This window comes from Sitophilus oryzae, unplaced genomic scaffold, assembly GCF_002938485.1.
Source record: "Sitophilus oryzae breed Bouriz unplaced genomic scaffold, Soryzae_2.0 scaffold_499_pilon_pilon, whole genome shotgun sequence".
Classification (NCBI taxonomy): Eukaryota; Metazoa; Arthropoda; class Insecta; order Coleoptera; family Curculionidae; genus Sitophilus; species Sitophilus oryzae.
The window spans coordinates 971,298-989,565 of record NW_022147083.1 but is presented as its reverse complement, the minus strand read 5'-3'; the positions used below and the strand labels follow the sequence as shown (position 1 = coordinate 989,565).

Genomic DNA, 18,268 nt, shown 5'->3' with positions numbered 1-18,268 from the left:
GGCAGCATATTTTGCTGATAAAAATAAGTAAAAACGTTCGTATAAATGCATGTCCTAAAATGCTTAGTGTCGGAGATACAGGGTGTAGAAATTTCATTTTTATTTCGATTTTTTCCAAATAATTTTTTTAAGTCATTATTTGGATGAAAATTGTTTTTTTGACATGAGAAAATTGATTTTGATGTCAATATGAATCCTATTTGTACGGGGCGCCACCTACATGTGTTCTAAGTGTTTTGAAGAGTAACAACTTTTCGTCCGTACCTGTATAAAACTACTAAGTGAAAAAAATGTACATATCCATGATTTTTTAAGCAAAAAATGTCCCTTGGTAAACATACATACATACTGCCATTACTCGCTGACGAGTATTTGACACGCATTAGAAGATGGTCACGCAAGGCGTTTTCTTTCATGAGCTTTTCTGTGACTAAAAAGCTCGATACGTGATGTTATCTGTCTACCGCACTCCAGACATTCAAAAATCTCATTGCTTTGTTGCCTCTTTACTTTTTGGTTGTCGCTGTTTACTGACTTTACAATTCTTCTCCATTCCATTCTATTGTGAGCTGCCTCTTCCCACTCATTCGGCTTGTTAATTCCCTTTAAGTTTTCGTGGAAAATATCCTTGAACCTTTTGAGTTGTCCACCCGACCTCCTATTACCGTCTACAAGCTCACCGTAAAGCAGAGATTTTGGTATGCGGTTTTCTTGCAGTCTGCATACGTCTTGGTAAAAATCGCTACGAGCAACCGTTCTCGAGCGAGAGGGTGATGTTTAGTGGGTAGTGTCCTCCAGGCAGCTTAAGAAGAGATTGAGTCCCACACTCCGTACGTAAAGGTATTTTACACCTCCAAAAAAAAACCGTTCTCGAGATATTTAAAATAGAAATAGTCAATATATGTCATTATTGAGAAAAAATACAAGTTGAGTAGATAGTTATTTGACTGAAATAATAAATTTGGGAGATTTTTAAAATAATTTTAATTTTTTTCTGCGAAAAAATGATGATAAAACAGTTTCTGTTAAACTTATGGCACAAAAGCATTTCAAATTTATGATTTCAGTCTAATAACTATTTAGTCAACATGTTTAATGTATGTCAATGATGGAAAGTATTGATAATTTTGATTCCAAATATCTCGAGAACCATTACTCGTAGCGATTTTTACCACGACCCTATTTTTATGCAAAAAAATCGTAAATGTATATTTCTTTACCCTGTAGTTTTATATAGATACGGACGAAAAGTTATTACTTTTCAAACCAGTTAAAAGAAATTAAAAATGCAGGTGGCGTCCTCTACAAGTAAAGAGAAATTTGATTTTGATGCCAATGTTTCTCATGTCAAAAACCTCCCTCCTTTTCATTCAAATATTAACGTTACTTCATAAATTATTTCGGAAAACCCGAAAGAAAAATTAAACTTCTACACCCTGTATCTCCGAAATTAAACATTTTAGGACATACATTTATACCAACTATTTTACTTATTTTTATCTGCAGAATAAATATGCTATCAAAGTTTCCGGATTATAGTTCGGATCACCCTGTATACAGAAAAAAAGAGACCAAACCATTTTCGAAAATTTGAGCAGATTATATACAAAGATTTAGTATAAAAAATTTCAATAATTTCACATATTGTAGGCTAGACCATAGCGTAAAAATTGGAAATACTTGAATGAGATCTATTTTCAAACATAATTTTGACATACTTCATATACTAACTGTATTCTTATTTATACAGTAAGCAACACACGCCAAATGTAAAGTACATATTGTTAAAATAAATACTAATATATTTAATAACAAGTGTAGGTATGTTTTGTTTATTCTCTTTAGTATGTCAAACATTTACATTATTTGAATTTATCTCTCGTAAAATTATTAATTACTCTCAGTATATTCATGTGTGCATGCATTACCTTAAATGTTCCTTGATATGGAAATAGTAAATATCTTTTAGATCTATGTTTTACTTCACTTTTTTCTTCAGCTATTCCCTCGACTATTAATAGACTGGTATATATTGCAGAAATAAGAATCCAGTGGTGGACCTAAAAATAGAAAATGTACGTCGAGTTTATAAAAAATAAATAAATTCTTCAGCCGAGGACAGAATTGACGAATGTTTCCATTCGTTCGCATTCGTTTACATTCGTTCTCATTGCAGTAATTTGCACTATTATTGCATTGCTACTAGTTGTTATTACACATTTACACCAATCTGCTAACATTTCCACCGTTCGAGTTATTTCCATTTCCTGTTTTTCACTGACACGTCCACATAACAACGTTTCCAATCATTCGCGGCTAGCGTTTTTCTTTGATCTATTCACTTTTATCGCCAGAAGATGGAAAGCATTCGTTGTGATATACAGTCGCTGCGAATGTCACACCTGAGAAATCACATGTCACACCTGAGAAATATTTTATCGCAATGCGAACGAATGTTCACATTCATCAGGTCTGTCCGGCTTTATGTTTTAAAATTTCTTTCTAATAATATTTTTATAGTTATCTACCGGCATATTTTAGAGCAAGATTTTTTTTCAGGAAATCTTTAAAATTAATATATTTTACGATGAAACTTTTAGAGCCGTAGCAGAAAATTTGCAAAAATCAATTATAAAACATTTTTTGAAATCCAGCATGTACAGGGCTTTGCAATAGTGCGTCGTGTATCCTATAATAAGAACTTATTTTAGAGTGTCATGGCCAATATAACAACAATTTGACTCGAAATATCAAGTGTTTGGTACCAAATTATTTGTAAAAGAATGCTTTACCAAATATGCTAATGAGCCACCCTCGTTCCATTTGAAAAAAATTAGATATGATTAAAAATACGATTTGGGTATCTTTTAAGGAAGGCCCTCTCAATAAAATGCCATAATACTATTTTTTGACGATACCATATTAAAAATTATGAAAGTGTCCTTAAACAAATTCCCCCGAAGGAAGATGTAATCCCTGTAAAACCGTCTCAGATACTGGCTTTTGTCAAAGCCCTGAGACTGTATGATGACTTAGCGAATATACAAGGTGGTCCGAATTGTATTCCGGAAACTTCGGCAGCATATCCTACAGATAAAAATATGTAAAAAAAGTTCGTATAAATGTATGTCCTAAAATGCTTAGTTTCGGAGATACAAGGTGTAGAAGTTTAATTTTTATTTCGAATTTTTCCAAATATTTTGTGAAGCAACATCAATATTTGGATGAAAATGGTGTCTGGGAGTTTTTTGACATGAGAAATTTGATTTTGATGTCAATATGACTCCTATTTGTAGGGGGCGCCACCTACACGTATTTTTACTGTTTTGAAGAGAAATAACTTTTCGTCCGTACCTGTTTAAAACTACTGAGTGAAAAAATATACATTTCCGTGATTTTTTACTTAAAAAATGTCTCTTGGTAAAAATTGCTACGAGTAACCGTTCTCAAGATATTTAGAATGGGAACAGTCAATACATGTCATTATTGACAAAAAATAAGCATGTTAAGTAGATAGTTATTTGACTAAAATGATAAATTTGGGAACTTTTTATTTTTTTAAATTAATCATAAATTTTTCTTCGAAAAAATGATGATTAAATAGTTTCTGTTGAACTTTTGGCACAAAAACATTTCATATTTATGATTTCAGTCGAATAACCATTTAGTTAACATGTTTAATTTATGTCAATGATGACAGGTATTGATAAATTCGATTCCAAATATCTCGAAAACCATTACACGTAACGATTTTTACCAAGAGACTTTTTTACGTAAAAAACGTTGTAAATGTATATTTTTTCACTCAGTAGGTTTATACAGGTATGAACAAAAAGTTATTACTCTTCAAACCAGTTAAAAAATATGTAGGTGGCGCCCTCTACAAGTAGGAGTGCTACTAATATCAAAATCAAATTTCTCATATCAAAAAACTCCTAGACACCAATTTTCATTCAAATATTGACGTTACTTCATAAATTATTTAGAAAAAATCGAAAGAAAAATAAAACTTCTACACCCTGTATTTCCGAAACTAAGCCTTTTAGGTTTGGTTTGGTTTTACATTTATACGAACTTTTTACTTATTTTTATCTGCAGAATATGCTGCCGAAGTTTTCGGAATACAATTCTGACCACCCTGTATTGTATAGAGGAGCTGTAGACTAAAAATTCTTGATTTGTTTGGATATCCAGTTCCAATGAAACCTGTTAACATCATTACGAAATACGGTATGATAGAAAAAAAACTGCATTAGCATTGGCTTTGAAGTAAAGATGGCTGTCGTTTTATACGTAATTTTTTTTACGTCCCAATGAAACCAGGTTCTGTTAACATCACTACGGAATACACTATGATTGGAAAAAAAACTGCATCAGCGTTGGCTTTGAAGTAAAGAAGATAATGTCAACGATCTTCATTTCACAGCCAACTAGATGCCGTTTTTTTTGGATTATACGTTATAAATCTGTTATCGAGTTGGCGAGTCAATAATTTGAGTGAGGTCATGGTCAGGTCCTCACAATAGGAATTATTCACTTCAAATCCAAGAAGGCAATAGAGAAAGAGGAATATATTCCTTATTATAGATTTAGACAATACCGGTATCAGGTCTAAGGAGAGACCAAGTTAAAGAGGTGGAGAAAATGGAGACAGACCCTCCAGCTTCCACCTCACAGGTACCTCGCCGAAGCTCGACTGTGAAGGGCACAACCCCAACCGTGGAATTTTGAATACCTTCGGAAGAGGAACATCTGTTTTCATAGGAGCATGGGGAATACCATATACTCCCCTACAACATGTATGATTGGTTATAGACTGTATGATGAGTTATAACTCAAGGAAGAGAGACACAATAGATCTTTAAGGTCGCAGTGATTAACTCCCCCTCCCACTCATTCTACATTCTACACGCTACATAAATCTGTTAAATATGTAATAATACCTTGGATATTTGCAAAATCGTTAAAAATCTCGAACCATTTATTAACTAAATATTAACTAACCCATTTATATGCAAACTAAATCCAAATAAGTACGTTTATCTTCCTTTTCGGTTTCTTACGCCGCATTTATATTCACAAAAGAACTTCATTAACTTACTGTACATACAGTGTATATCAGCGAGCGGACGTTAAAAAATTGGATATAAAATGCCTTTTAGCCTTTCCTCCCTACTTTATTAAAGTTTTCTTTTGATCCTTTTCTTCTTATTCATTAGAATATAAAGCCAGTTTCGTAATAATGAAAGGGAGCAAAATAAATTAAAGTTTTAAGTGGTCAAAAATGTAACCTTTTCTTCGTTTTTTTTCCTTCCGCTTTAAAAAAGTAAAAGAAATAAAGGTTAAAAGGCAAAGTTTCGTAATACAATCGATGTTAATTTATATTGTCGGCTGGTGGCAGTATTGCCAGATGGATTGTATTAAAAATCCTTAACATCAGGATTGAACATTCAGACAATTCGTAGGCTAAATCTTACCCTGTAAATAAAAATTACACAAGATAGGTGTACAAACCTGATCTAAATGGGAAATTGTCATTTTTTTAAAGTTATTAACGAAAATAATATTTAATTAGTATTATAGTATCTATGTCATTAAATTGTAAAGACACTATTTTTATTTAATGTTTTATATAGGGCAAGTCTGAAATAAGTGTAAACATTTTTAGAGCCGGTAGATCTAGACAAAAGAAATATAATATTTTGTCTTTGCTGTTTTATGTCCAAAATAGCTGAGTTATTTTACCTTGAAAATAATATAAAAAAAATTATATGTGCACTATATGCGCATTCTTGAAGTAAAATTTCTTACTAACAGCTATAAAATTGAAGGATTTGAAGGATATTATCGCAGGATAAGCATTCATAAAAAATGTTATGAATGCTTCTTATAAACTCCAAAAAAATGATAGAGTATATATATAAAATCGTAAACTAGTCTAATTTTATGTTTAAAAAAAAACGATAATTCTATCACCGGGCCGGATAGCCCTGGCAGCAATCTATATTTTTGACTACTACTAACTGCTACTGACCAACAATTTCTTTTGTGTTGTCTGGGATCTGTTTTCGTTTAAATGTTTTGTGAATTAAAATGTGATTTTAAATGATTTATTTTTAAATTAATTTTAATCGTTAGGCAACCAGTATTTCTTTTGCATAATCAAAATTGTCACTCTAAATTTTACATAACCAAATCGTTACACAAAATTGCTGTCGTGTTTAGACATATGTCACTTGTCTTGTCATTATTCAATTCATTATTCGAATTCTCAGAACGTTGTTAACAAAAGTTTCATCTTAAAATAAAATTTTAATCAATCGCAGTTGTTTATCTCCATCATTTACCGGATTAATAATACAGAAATAACAGTTCAATTACAAACAATTCATTATTTGATTATTACATAATTTACATTATTGTGATTTACAATAATATTATTAAATTATACGAATATTCTCGTTGATTATTTGTTTGAAATAAATATGGCAGTGTCCTCCAATGAAAATGCTTACTAACTGTAAATTATAATTCTGAGTAAATTTTACTCCCGTACAGCGCGTAAAGAAGTTTCATTTCAAAAATGGTGTGTGCACCATGTGAGCATATTTGAGGTAAAATTTCTTCTTACTTCAGTTTGTCTGTCTGTCCGTTTGCCCGTCTGTTTGTCTGAGGACTCTATTCGGGTACCTCTATTCGTGCCTAGTTTATTATAGTTAAGAAAAATCTTGATGATTTCGTCAATTTAGAGGCATCGGTTGGTTAGGCTAGTCATCCTGTAGCCCGTCCCCAATTATGCCGAAATCGACCCACATTTTTCTTCAATATTAAATCGTTAGTCCCACCCTGATAAAGATGTAAAAGAAACGTCGTACCCAACCTTGGAGGATGGGACCGTGTGCACCGTCGCTCACATAGCCTACCCACCAAATTTGGTCGGATCGGACGACATCATCTTCGTATACGGTCAAGTTGGCCTTAGGCAAATCTATCGACATAACAAATTTCATTTAAATCTCCGCATTTTTTTAATATCAACCCATTCTAGGGGATAAAGATGGATATTGAAATCATTGTGTAAGTGTGCTAGTATTGAAATGACTGTTGAAACGTGTAAGTTAAAATAAAGAAAATGGAAGTCTGAAATTCTCCTCAAAATCAGTTTCTAAGAAATGTGTTTTCTCGATAAAAATACATGTTTCAGAAAACCGGCAGCAATCCTCTCAAATGTGTTATATGCTACTTGATATACAGAGGAGCTAAGTAAAATATACCAAGAAATTATTAGGGGAATTTGTTCAGCATGAAAAATATGTAATTTCTGTAGGTATGCCATATTTAAAACTATATCAAAAAATATTTGTATTTCTCGCTAAATTCTCCATAAAATACAAATTAATTACATTTAAGCTCAATAACATCATATTCATGCTTATCCTTTCATTCTTGAGATTTCCATAAAAAACAGTAAAACTGATAATAATCCCGCTTTGGCAACACTGACTGTCAGAGCTATTATTTTGTCACGCTTTTTATCAGAACGCGTTGGAAGGGAAAAGAAATAAAGATAAAAGAATTAACTTGCGCAAGGATAATTTAAGACCTGCTGATATTTATCGAGATCATTTATATTCTAATATTTTCCTGTCGTTTTTTATTTAGCCCCTAGCGTTGAATTATATTATTTCCATTAATGCCTGATTTATAATTTAGTCATTTTTCTCTTGTATTGACTTCGTTTATATAATTTATTATATTATTTTATTTTTTGAGTTTTATGATCATAAGTAATTTATTTAAAATACAGGGTGGGGGGCGCACTTCATGCGCCTCGGTTGATTATACAAAAACGGAAAGATGTAGAAACAAAATATTTTATGGGTATATGTGGAGAGGCAATGTGCACAATTTAAAATTATTTTGAAATATACAGGGCGTCTCAGAACTAAGATCCATACCAAAGTTATATTTTTTCTTATGGAACATCCGGTATTTTATTCATTTTTGGATTCTTATGCCCAAAAAAAGGCATTTATTATAAGGGTTAAATATGTTTAAAATTATTGGTTTTTGAGATATTTAAAGATATTTAAATATGCATGCTACAAGAAAATTGATTATCAACACCGTGTATATTACTTTTCAGAATTAATTCTTGTGCTGAGTTTAAAGATAAAGAAATAAACTTTACTGAAAAATGTTATTGTTGCCTTAAATTTATACAGGGGTACCAACAATTAGTGATCTACTTTAAGGATTTATTTTACATAAAAACTTTGTTATCTAAACTTACTTACTTATAAATCGAAGCAGATTCAAATACTCTTTCAAACTATATTAGGGTTTCCTATACCTATCTATCTCAGATTTTGAATAAAAAGTGATTTTTAAATAAAATGTCAATCAAAATGCCTGGTATCGCCATGGCAATTTTCTAACTATTTTCAAAATCGACATTAGTGTATGGACATTATTATTTAAACAGTTTACTAAAATTTACCCACAATATTTTAATAAGTAAGTATTCTTTATTTTATGAAGAAAAATAAATGGATATGTTACTAGTGATTTTATTTTGTGAGAAAAAATATTTCTTGGCCTTAAGAGCAAGAGCTAATGCTCAAAGATATCCAAATAGGAATCTTCCTGATAAGCGTTCCTTTGAAAAACTACTTGTCCTATTTCCTATTTCGTAGAATTGGTAGTGTAGTTTATAAAAACCCTATTAGGCAGAAACCTGTCATTGGAAGTGAAGAAATTGAATTTGCCGTAATTGGCTCTTTTATAAAACATTCATATATCTACAAGTTATCGTAAAATAAAACAAAGAACTACTTCTTCGTTTTTCTTGATAGAATAATAAATACATATTAATAAATATTATTTATTAAAGTATTTGTAGGTCAATTAAATAAAAGTAAACTAGTATAGATTTAAATAAAGTCTATAAACTAATGTCGATTTTGAAAATAGTTACTAACTGTCACTAGCAAATTGTCATTGCGACACCAGCTATCTTGATTGCCATTTTACTGAAAAATCGCTTTTTATTCAAAATCTGAGCTAGATAGGTATAGGAAACCCTAATATAGTTTGAAAGAGCATTTGAATCTGCTTCGATTTATTTAAAAAAATACAGGGTGTTGCATTTGAAATAACAAAGTTTTTATGTAAAATAAATCCTTAAATAGATCACTAATTTTTGGTACCCCTGTATAAATTTAAGGAAGCAATAACATTTTTCAGTAACGTTTATTTCTTTGCCTTTAAACTCAGCACAAGAATTAATTCTGAAAAGTAATGTACAGGGTCTTAATAATCAATTCTCTTGTAGCATGCATATTTAAATATCTCAAAAACCAATGATTTTAAACATAATTAACCCTTATAATAATTGTCTTTTTTTGGGCCCAAGAATCCAAAAATAAAATAAAATGCCGGGTGTTCCATAAGAAAAAATATAACTTTGGTATGGATTTTAGTTCTGAGACACCCTCTATATTTCAAAATAATTTAAAATTTCGCACATTGACTCCCCACATATACCCATAAAATATTTTGTTTCTACATCTTTCCGTTTTCGTATAATCAACCGAGGCGAATGAGGTGCGCCACCCTGTATATAGTAAAATTTAATCTGTAAACTTAGTCCCAAGAGAGAATACATACATGACAGCAACGATTTACGAGTAAACAAAAATTATACAATATCATCAAAAAAAAGGCGCCAGTGACGGCTATGAAATGAAGGTCGCTGTCATTTTATATGTAAAATAATATGGGGAATATCATCGATCGTCATCTCCAAGCCAACTGGACGCCGTTTTTTTTCGAGCATACGGTACTTAGTATAACTATGGTTGGTGCTTTTTTAATAATTATTGTTGTAGATTATATTATTAATAGATTTTATATGCTCTTTAATCGTTATACAGGGTGAGTTTCCTACAATGTTCTCTATGGGTATCTCGCAAACTACTGAAGAGAGTCTGTTAAGTGGGGAAAGAATTGCAATTTTGTGGGTCATAAATATGCGCCTTTCAGATTTTTGAAAAAGTTTATGGCTTACTAGATATTTCGAAAAGAAAATTTGGCTATTTTAAAAATTGTCCCAATTATATTATAATCTATTTTAGACAAAAAGATTTCAGATAAAAGTTGTAGATAATCACATCCCTAATGAGTTTGTATTCTCCGATTTTTTCTAAAGCCTGTCATTTGATTGACATATGACACAAACATATGTTTTTTTAAATGGAAACTATAGTTGACCATGACTTCATAAAAAGCGCCATTTTTTAAGCTTTTCAGCGATATAAGCTATAATATTTTTTTTTTCACATAATTACTGAGTCATAGCCAATTCTTATCTGTCTTGACTAATGTCACTTAGTTAGCCATGGAAACAAGTTCAATCGTCGTTGCTCTCAGAAATGTCAAACTGTCACATCAAAAGTTTGTAAATTAAAATAAACAAAAATTGTAAATATCAATTTTTCAAATGAAGAAAAGCGTTGGAAAAAATTTGTTCAACTTTTCTTAGCTATTTTCGAGAACATGTGGACCGGTGAACGTTACTTACGCTTTTTAGAGAATGGTTTTCAAGACATGTTAGAAAAGTTAAATTTAGAGACGTTTTTTTTTTCTAAAAATTACTGTGTTATAGCCAATTCTTATCTTTCTTGACTAATTTCAATTAGTTGGCATGGTGTTCTTATTTTGTTATGATTTATAACTTAATAATCGATGTGCGGTTTTTACCATCATGTTTTTGACCCACCCTGTACACGACATGACAATTAGGTATCGCAGTCAACTTTGTATATACCCGACTCGAGATTAGTATTGTCTTATTTAATAAAATTTGGCCATCATTTCTTTTTATTTATATTAATAGTTTCACATCCTTTTATTAAATATGTTTGAAATATTTTTGGTTAAATTAGGAAAATAATTCAAAATTCGATAGTTACTAATGTTTTTAGAATTGATTTTTATTAAAATTATCTTTTTTTCATCTTTATCATATTATCAATAAGAAAATATTTGTATTCGTTGCTGATGAAGATTTGTTTAATAATATTAAACCCTTTTTGGAAAACTTGCTGGGCTCAATAGAAACTTAATAATCTATGAAATGAACTATGAAAAGGTGACATTTTAATTTACCACAACTGATGTGATTTACTGTGTATTACCCTAAAAATCCCATATCCTTGTTTATATATTCTTAAAGTTGCCCAACCGACTAGACAAAATGTGCTGCCAACTGGAGGACAAATCGTGAACCTTTCGGGGCGGAGTCAAAAATATCGATTATATCCGTTATTTTCCTCAGAGTAATGTAATAATATAGCCCAGGGTTTCTGCGAACTTTAATAGTGATCAGCTGATTAAGAAATTTAAACGAAACTTTTATTTTATTGTAAATTGCGGATTATTTTTGCCTGTTATTTTAAGAATTCCAGACCGTATTAACAAAGAAATTATTATTTCGATATGTTGGTACATTATTTATAATTTATGATAATGCTAATTGCTGTTAATTAATATTTAAAAAAAAGTTACATACCTATTTTAATTTGATTTAATGCAGGTTTATAAAAGAATCATTTCATTCTTAGATTATTTTATTCTAAATTGAGTGCTTTACGAATTTTATGATATTTTTTTTTTGAAAACATGAAACTTTTTACATTTTTGATGCCAACTAATTGGCATGGTATTATTGGTATGGAAATTAGCCAAGAAAGAAAAGAATTGGCTATAACTTGTAATTTTTCGAAAAAAAAAAACATATCATGCCTATATCGCTGAAAAGCTTAAAAAATGGCGCTTTTTAGGAAGTCATGGCCAACTATGGTTTCCTTTTGTTAAAAAAAACATAATGTTTGTGTCATATGTCAAAAATGACAGGCTTTAGAAAAAAAAACAGAAAACACAAACTCATTAGGTATGTGATTATCTACAACTTTTATCTGAAAACTTTTTGTCTAAAATACCGTTTGATCGAATAAAACGGCGACAGCGATGGCTACGAAATGACTATCGATGATATTTCCCATATAATTTTACATATAAAATGACAGCGATCTTCATTTCATAGACATCGTTGATGGTGGATTATAATGGAATTAGAGACAAAAGTTTTAAAATAGCCAAAATTTGTTTTGTTCGAAATATCTAGTAAGCCTTGAACTTCTCCGAAAAATCCGAAAGGCGCATATTTATGACCCTACAAAACTACAATTCTTTCCCCATTTAACCGACTCTCTATCTCCAGTCTCCAGTAGTTTCCGAGATACCCATAGAGAACATCGTAGGAAACTCACCCTGTGTAGTATTTAGAAACTAACTATTATTATTATTTGACTAGATTAATTTGATTAATAAGACTCGATTAATTTAATTTAAAATTAATTTGATCAGATTTTTTTTTCGTATATTCTACTACCAGAAAACCAAAATTATGTGATAATGCACTTTTCAACGAAGTTGAAGGAAGATATATAGTGTATCTATCACAATACTTAATGGAATTACTACAATTAAAAGAAAAACAATAAGGAAAAATACCCAAACACCTTCACCTACTACTCATCTACAAAATAAACTAATGTAATATCTTATAAAAACACTACACAACTACTTCTTGTATTCTACACTGAAAAAATTATCAAACTTACTAATTAATCAAACAAAAAGAAAAAATAACTAAATTATCTCTTCACCTACTACTTAACTACAAAATAATAAACTATAAAAACACTACTAAACTATTTGTGGTATTCTACACTAAACATTATAATTAAACTTAATAAAATTAAGCTAATTTTACACTACAACCACTACAAAGAAATAAGAACATTTTTTAAAACTAGAAGAAACAGAACTTCGATACGTGCGACCAGTATAATAGATCAAGCGGACAAAGAATATAAAATATTTTAAAAATGTGCATTCAGAAAGAAAAAATATCTCGAAAATTAATTAAACAAATATTTTTTTTTCTTATCAGTGAAAAGCATCTGCCTCGTCGGCCTTGGGAATTTGTCGGGTATTTACAATGGTCGAATTGTATAATTACCAGCTTTTATAGCATATCTAATAGACAAAAAGTATCTGGTCGATTAGTAATCAATTGGTACAGTCCGAAAATTATCGATTTTTATTTTCTCTGTTTTTATTGGTCGCTTCAAAATTCAGAGTAACAAAAAATATTTTTCTGTAGTAAAAGACCGTGAAATACGCCCCGCCATCTGGTGCTTTACATCAATAAACGTCTTAGGTTGAGCTACTTTAAAAATCCATATACAAGGGTATTACGTACCTGTGGTAGTGGGTGTTTTATAAATATCAAATTGTAATCTATTAGACTGTTTCGTAATTGTAATGTCAATAAAATTGATGATTTAATACCTTTTAGGATAGTAAATAGTGTTCTAGTAAATGTAAATTTCTCTCGAAAATAATAGAAGACCATAAAGTATTTTATTATAGAAATTAATTTAATTAAATTTTATTATTCGAATTATAGTAAATAATTATTGTAAGTTTACAAAAATCATTTAAACACATTCACAAACAACCTGTAGAAAATAAAGACTTCGGACATATACCGCTAAGTATTTTTAGTAAAGTTACAAAGAATCAATTCTGTTGTATAAATTTATCACATTAACCAAAATGAATATAGAGGGTGAATCTTAAATAAGTGCAAATATTTTCAGCCTTAGTAGATCTAGATAAAAGGAACGTATTTTTTCTTTACCACTTTTCCAGTAAGTCGAAAATGACCGAGTTATTTTACTTTGAAAATTAAAAAACAAATTGCTTAAATTATGAGAACCACTGGATCTTTTCTGGGTTTTCTTTCTTGTAAATTTAATATATACTACCTATGTTACCTATTATCAAGAAATTATGTTTTTAACTAAAAACTAAAAAAAAATCCAAATGTTTTTCTAAAAATTCAAAATTTTCAATTTTTTGGCGAAAAAAACCTCATGACGTGTTTCTGGGGTCTAAATATACTACCCCTAAAATATTTGAACTTATAAGAATTTTAACTGGCTGCCTTTGTAGGATTCTTGAAAAATAAGAACGCTTTTAATCAGTTTGCCAAATAGCAGATTAGTTTTAAAGCAAGATCAGAACCAATGGCCTAACACAATGGCCTAACAGGGTCTGGCAAAAGTGAGTCGGGCATCTGTAGCTTCTATAATAAAAAAAACCTTTTTTGAATCATATACATATTAGGATTAGTATTTCAAGAAAATTTTTAAATTTTTATTTTATCTTCTGCAGGATGTCTAAAAAGTGTGAGAGGATCGGGATGATTTTTTTAATTAGAACACCTTGTATATTATTGCGTTTTTGGGCTTCTTTCTGACCACTTTACATATAATCCTAAGATATTATTAAATATATTTTGATAGTTTTAGAGATATAAAAACATATTTATCAGCCTTTTAAAAAATATATTAAAAATATAAGAAATTTAATATTGAAACTATACTAGGTATTTTGCTAAACCTAAGGTATTTGCTGTTGGTCTGTACTTTACTATAAATAACATAAGCTTAAACCCTACAGGGTATTCAAAATTCTATGCCAAACTGTCTAAAATATAAAATAGTTTTCCCCGCCACAAAAAAGTATCATTTTTACTCCTAATAAAACAATATGCTATTTATGATAGGAGCTACAGACGAACTATAGCCAAACCCTGCACAATATACATTTTCATCTATACTAATAGCCCAAATTGTTTTTATATTTGACAGATGTGTGTCGCAAAATAAACACTTCGACACGAGAAATATTATAGAACTTTAAGAAACTGCACTAATTATAAACTACACCACGAAATTTTTAAATTAAACTTTAAAACTATACCATTTCGACTTCTGCTAGCTCTCCTTCAAACTCCAATATTTATCTTTTTTCCTTTGGACTTTCTTTCGCCCAAATCGAATTGGGAGGAACGACGACGCGACACTAGCTTGCACTTTGCCGTACCAACTTCGACATTTTACCGTATTATACTCGCTTCGGAACTGTTTGGTCGAGTTATTAGCCAGCGTTAAGACGAACATCAAATATTTATTTTGGCCCGATAATCTAGAACGATCCACTCTTTGAAGCGGTTTTGATTTGATTTTTTTTCTTCGTCCGTTTGCTCTCAACACATCTAACTCTTATTATATATATTTAATGGAAACAGTTGGTGGATTTTCGAGAGTTTCGAAGAATTTCTACACTGAAAGAACATTAGAATTCCTAGTCAATTTGATAAGATAATATAGTGTTATACCGTGTGGTGCATCGGAACACGGGACATAGGAAGGTAAAATATTATCTTCCCAAGCCTTTTTTGAAGAGGTGTTAAAAGTTGTACTTTCGTCTAGAATTTCGTTTTATTTGGAATAGGCGGTTAAATGTTATTTGCAAAAATTTCCCTTCAAATTATTAAAAATATATAATACGGCCCAGAGAAAGCTACAATAAAAATACCAGCAAAAATATGATTTTGTCATTGTCAAATTCGATGTCACATTTTGATTACAGGAGTTTGTGTGGTTTTGAAAGGGTGGTTATTTCTTTCAATTTAAATGATCATCAAAAAAACTAATTGAACTAAGAATAATATTTGCGGTGTATGATTTGTTTGCTGTTTATTACTCGGTCACTCTCGGGTCCCGCTCATACCACATACATCCACAATAACTAGAAATAATCGAAATAGTATTTGTAATTAAAGGAAGTTTTTTTTTCTTCAACGCGAAGAAGAATATTCAAGTCATTGTTGATTTCTTCCTGTTCTCTATTTCGTCTTCGAACTTCCATGTGCCTAATACCCTGTCATTAGTTTCAAACGTCTGGTTTATTCTTTAAACTGTTGACTTATTCGGCTGTCCAGAGACTGAGCTACGAACATATATGTAATACAGTGGGAATGCTATTGTGAGGAAAATGCCGTTTAACCATCGTAACTCTTACGGAAGTTCTAAAAAACATAATTATTTTACACAAAATTATTATTTTGGAATTGGAAGGTACTAAATATTATTATTTGGTACCTTCAAATTCTTGTAAACAAAATGTGACATGCTCGGTGACATGTGAATTTGATAATGACAATCACATTTTTGCTGGTTTTTTAATAGTAGCTTTTCCTGCGCCGTATTATAAATTTTAGTAATTTGGATGTAGATTTTTGCAAATAACTTTTAAATGCCGATTCCAAATAAGATAAAAGTACAACTTTAACGCTTCTTTAAAAAAGTTTAATACAACTTTTACATAAAATCATCTGGGGAGATAATATTTTACCTTTTCAAAAATTACATGGGATTTCCTGTCCCGTGTTACGATTCACTATATTTCTTTAAACATATTTAATATACAGTGTTTCAGATAAGTACGAATCATATGGGATATTTCTAGTAATTAATTTAGGTTAAATTTGACTTTGGCGTTAGTTTCAGACATAGATTTTATAAACTTCGTGGATAAAGCTATGCCATATGTATATTACACAATATTTTGTTTACGGGACTTTAACATGCTTTTTTCTACTTATTTATTTCTAGAAGAAGATTATCATATAAAACCTATCCTTTTTTCTGCATACTCTACTGAGCATGCGCAGAATAATAGTCGACCAACGCTAACTTGGGGCGGTTTTTCGCTGCGTTCACAAATTATGGACCATAAAATATTTTTCAATCAAGATATACAGTATATCCCAGTATTGTCTCTACAAGAGGAAAAACTTTTTTATTATTGACATAAATTTTTGCTTGTTCTAAAATGGTTAATCCCGTTTATACATTTCCAAATTTCCACACCGTTTTTAGCCAAAGTTAACTAATGTGACAAAGACAGCCTATTACAGGCAAATTTTGTGTTCTTTATCTCGTAGCTTTGCACATCTGTAGTGACTAAAAAAAATTTTTTTTCCTTACAAATTTCCACCATTTAATTTCAGAATATAGAAAACTCTATAAGTGTACTTGATCCAAGTACAATAATTATAGAACAATTGCGCTTATGTTACATGCAAGTAATATCCTACTCTATATCATAAATGACCACTTAAAGCAATTTTTACTCCCAGAGATCCTTGATGAACAAACATGGTGTATGCCAAGAAAAAGAATAAGGGAATTTAAATGAGAAAATCTTAAATGTAATACAAATAATCGAAAAAGAATTTTATGTTAAAACGTATTTATGCTTCGTCGATTACAGCAGGGCTTTTGATTGTGTAAAGTGGAAGAAGCTGTGGCTAGTGCTGGAAAACATAAGAGTATCCAAACATATTATTTTTCTGCTTATTTTTTTACGAAAACAGCTCCGAAAAACTTAAAGTCAGGTACACCCTCTCTAAAGCGTTTAGTTCTAAACGTGGTGTTACCCATACTTTTTAACATATATGGAACACATATTTAACATAACGCCTGGCATCTTAGGCCTGGCCAGGCGGACTAACTATAGGTGGAAAAATATCACAAATATAAAATATGCCGACAATACCTTAATTCTTGCAAATTCAGAGAAAGAACTGTTTCAAATAATGAGAAGGCTGAGTAAGATTAGTGCAGAACATAACCTTATGTTGACATCAAAAAGAAAACGCAAATATTGACAATAATTGACAAAAATTCTACCAACATCAATGATATTGATGGTTTTAAAGTAGTGGAAAAATTCAATTACCTCGGATCCTTTGTAATAAACAGGGGGGAGGGGGGGTTATGTCAAAGAAATTAAACTAAGACTAGTAATAGCTCGTAATTCGATAATAAAACTAACTCGAATATGAAAATACTCTGCAATAATCCAGCGCAGCCAAGTAAAATTACTGAACACATTGATTTTCCCTATTGCTAGTTATGCACCTGAGACCTGGACCCAGAAAACTGCAAACAGAAGAAAAGTAGATGTTTTTGAAATGTGGATCTACAGAAGAACGTTGCGACTTTCATATACAGAACATCGGACCAATGCAATGTTTCAATTCTAAGGCAGTTGAAAGTTACCATAAGACTTTCAACCAAATAAACCAGTCATATCTTAGGTACTCTAGGCACATTTCGAGAAGAACAGATGAACTGGAAAAAATCAAAGAATATCGTTGTTTTAGTATTGAAAATACTTCTGGCCGCGTTTATATGGGACCCATCTTTGAAAAAACGACATGCTAGAAGCAACATGGGTTCAATAACCTGCCTGTCAACACGTACTTGAGTTGATAGAGCCG

General features: G+C 30.7%; 1 protein-coding gene across 1 annotated transcript in view; it reads right to left on the bottom strand.

The window, feature by feature from the left end:
• Positions 1-15,058, bottom strand: part of LOC115886832 — a 30,780-nt gene extending 15,722 nt beyond the window's left edge. The window contains exons 1-2 of the mRNA XM_030906137.1: positions 14,899-15,058; positions 1,929-2,060 (exon numbers count right to left, since the gene is read on the bottom strand). Coding sequence (XP_030761997.1) covers positions 1,929-2,060; positions 14,899-14,901 — 135 coding nt within the window. The 5' untranslated portion in view covers positions 14,902-15,058. The remainder of the gene's footprint in view (positions 1-1,928; positions 2,061-14,898) is intronic.
• Positions 15,059-18,268: the final 3,210 nt, after the last annotated feature.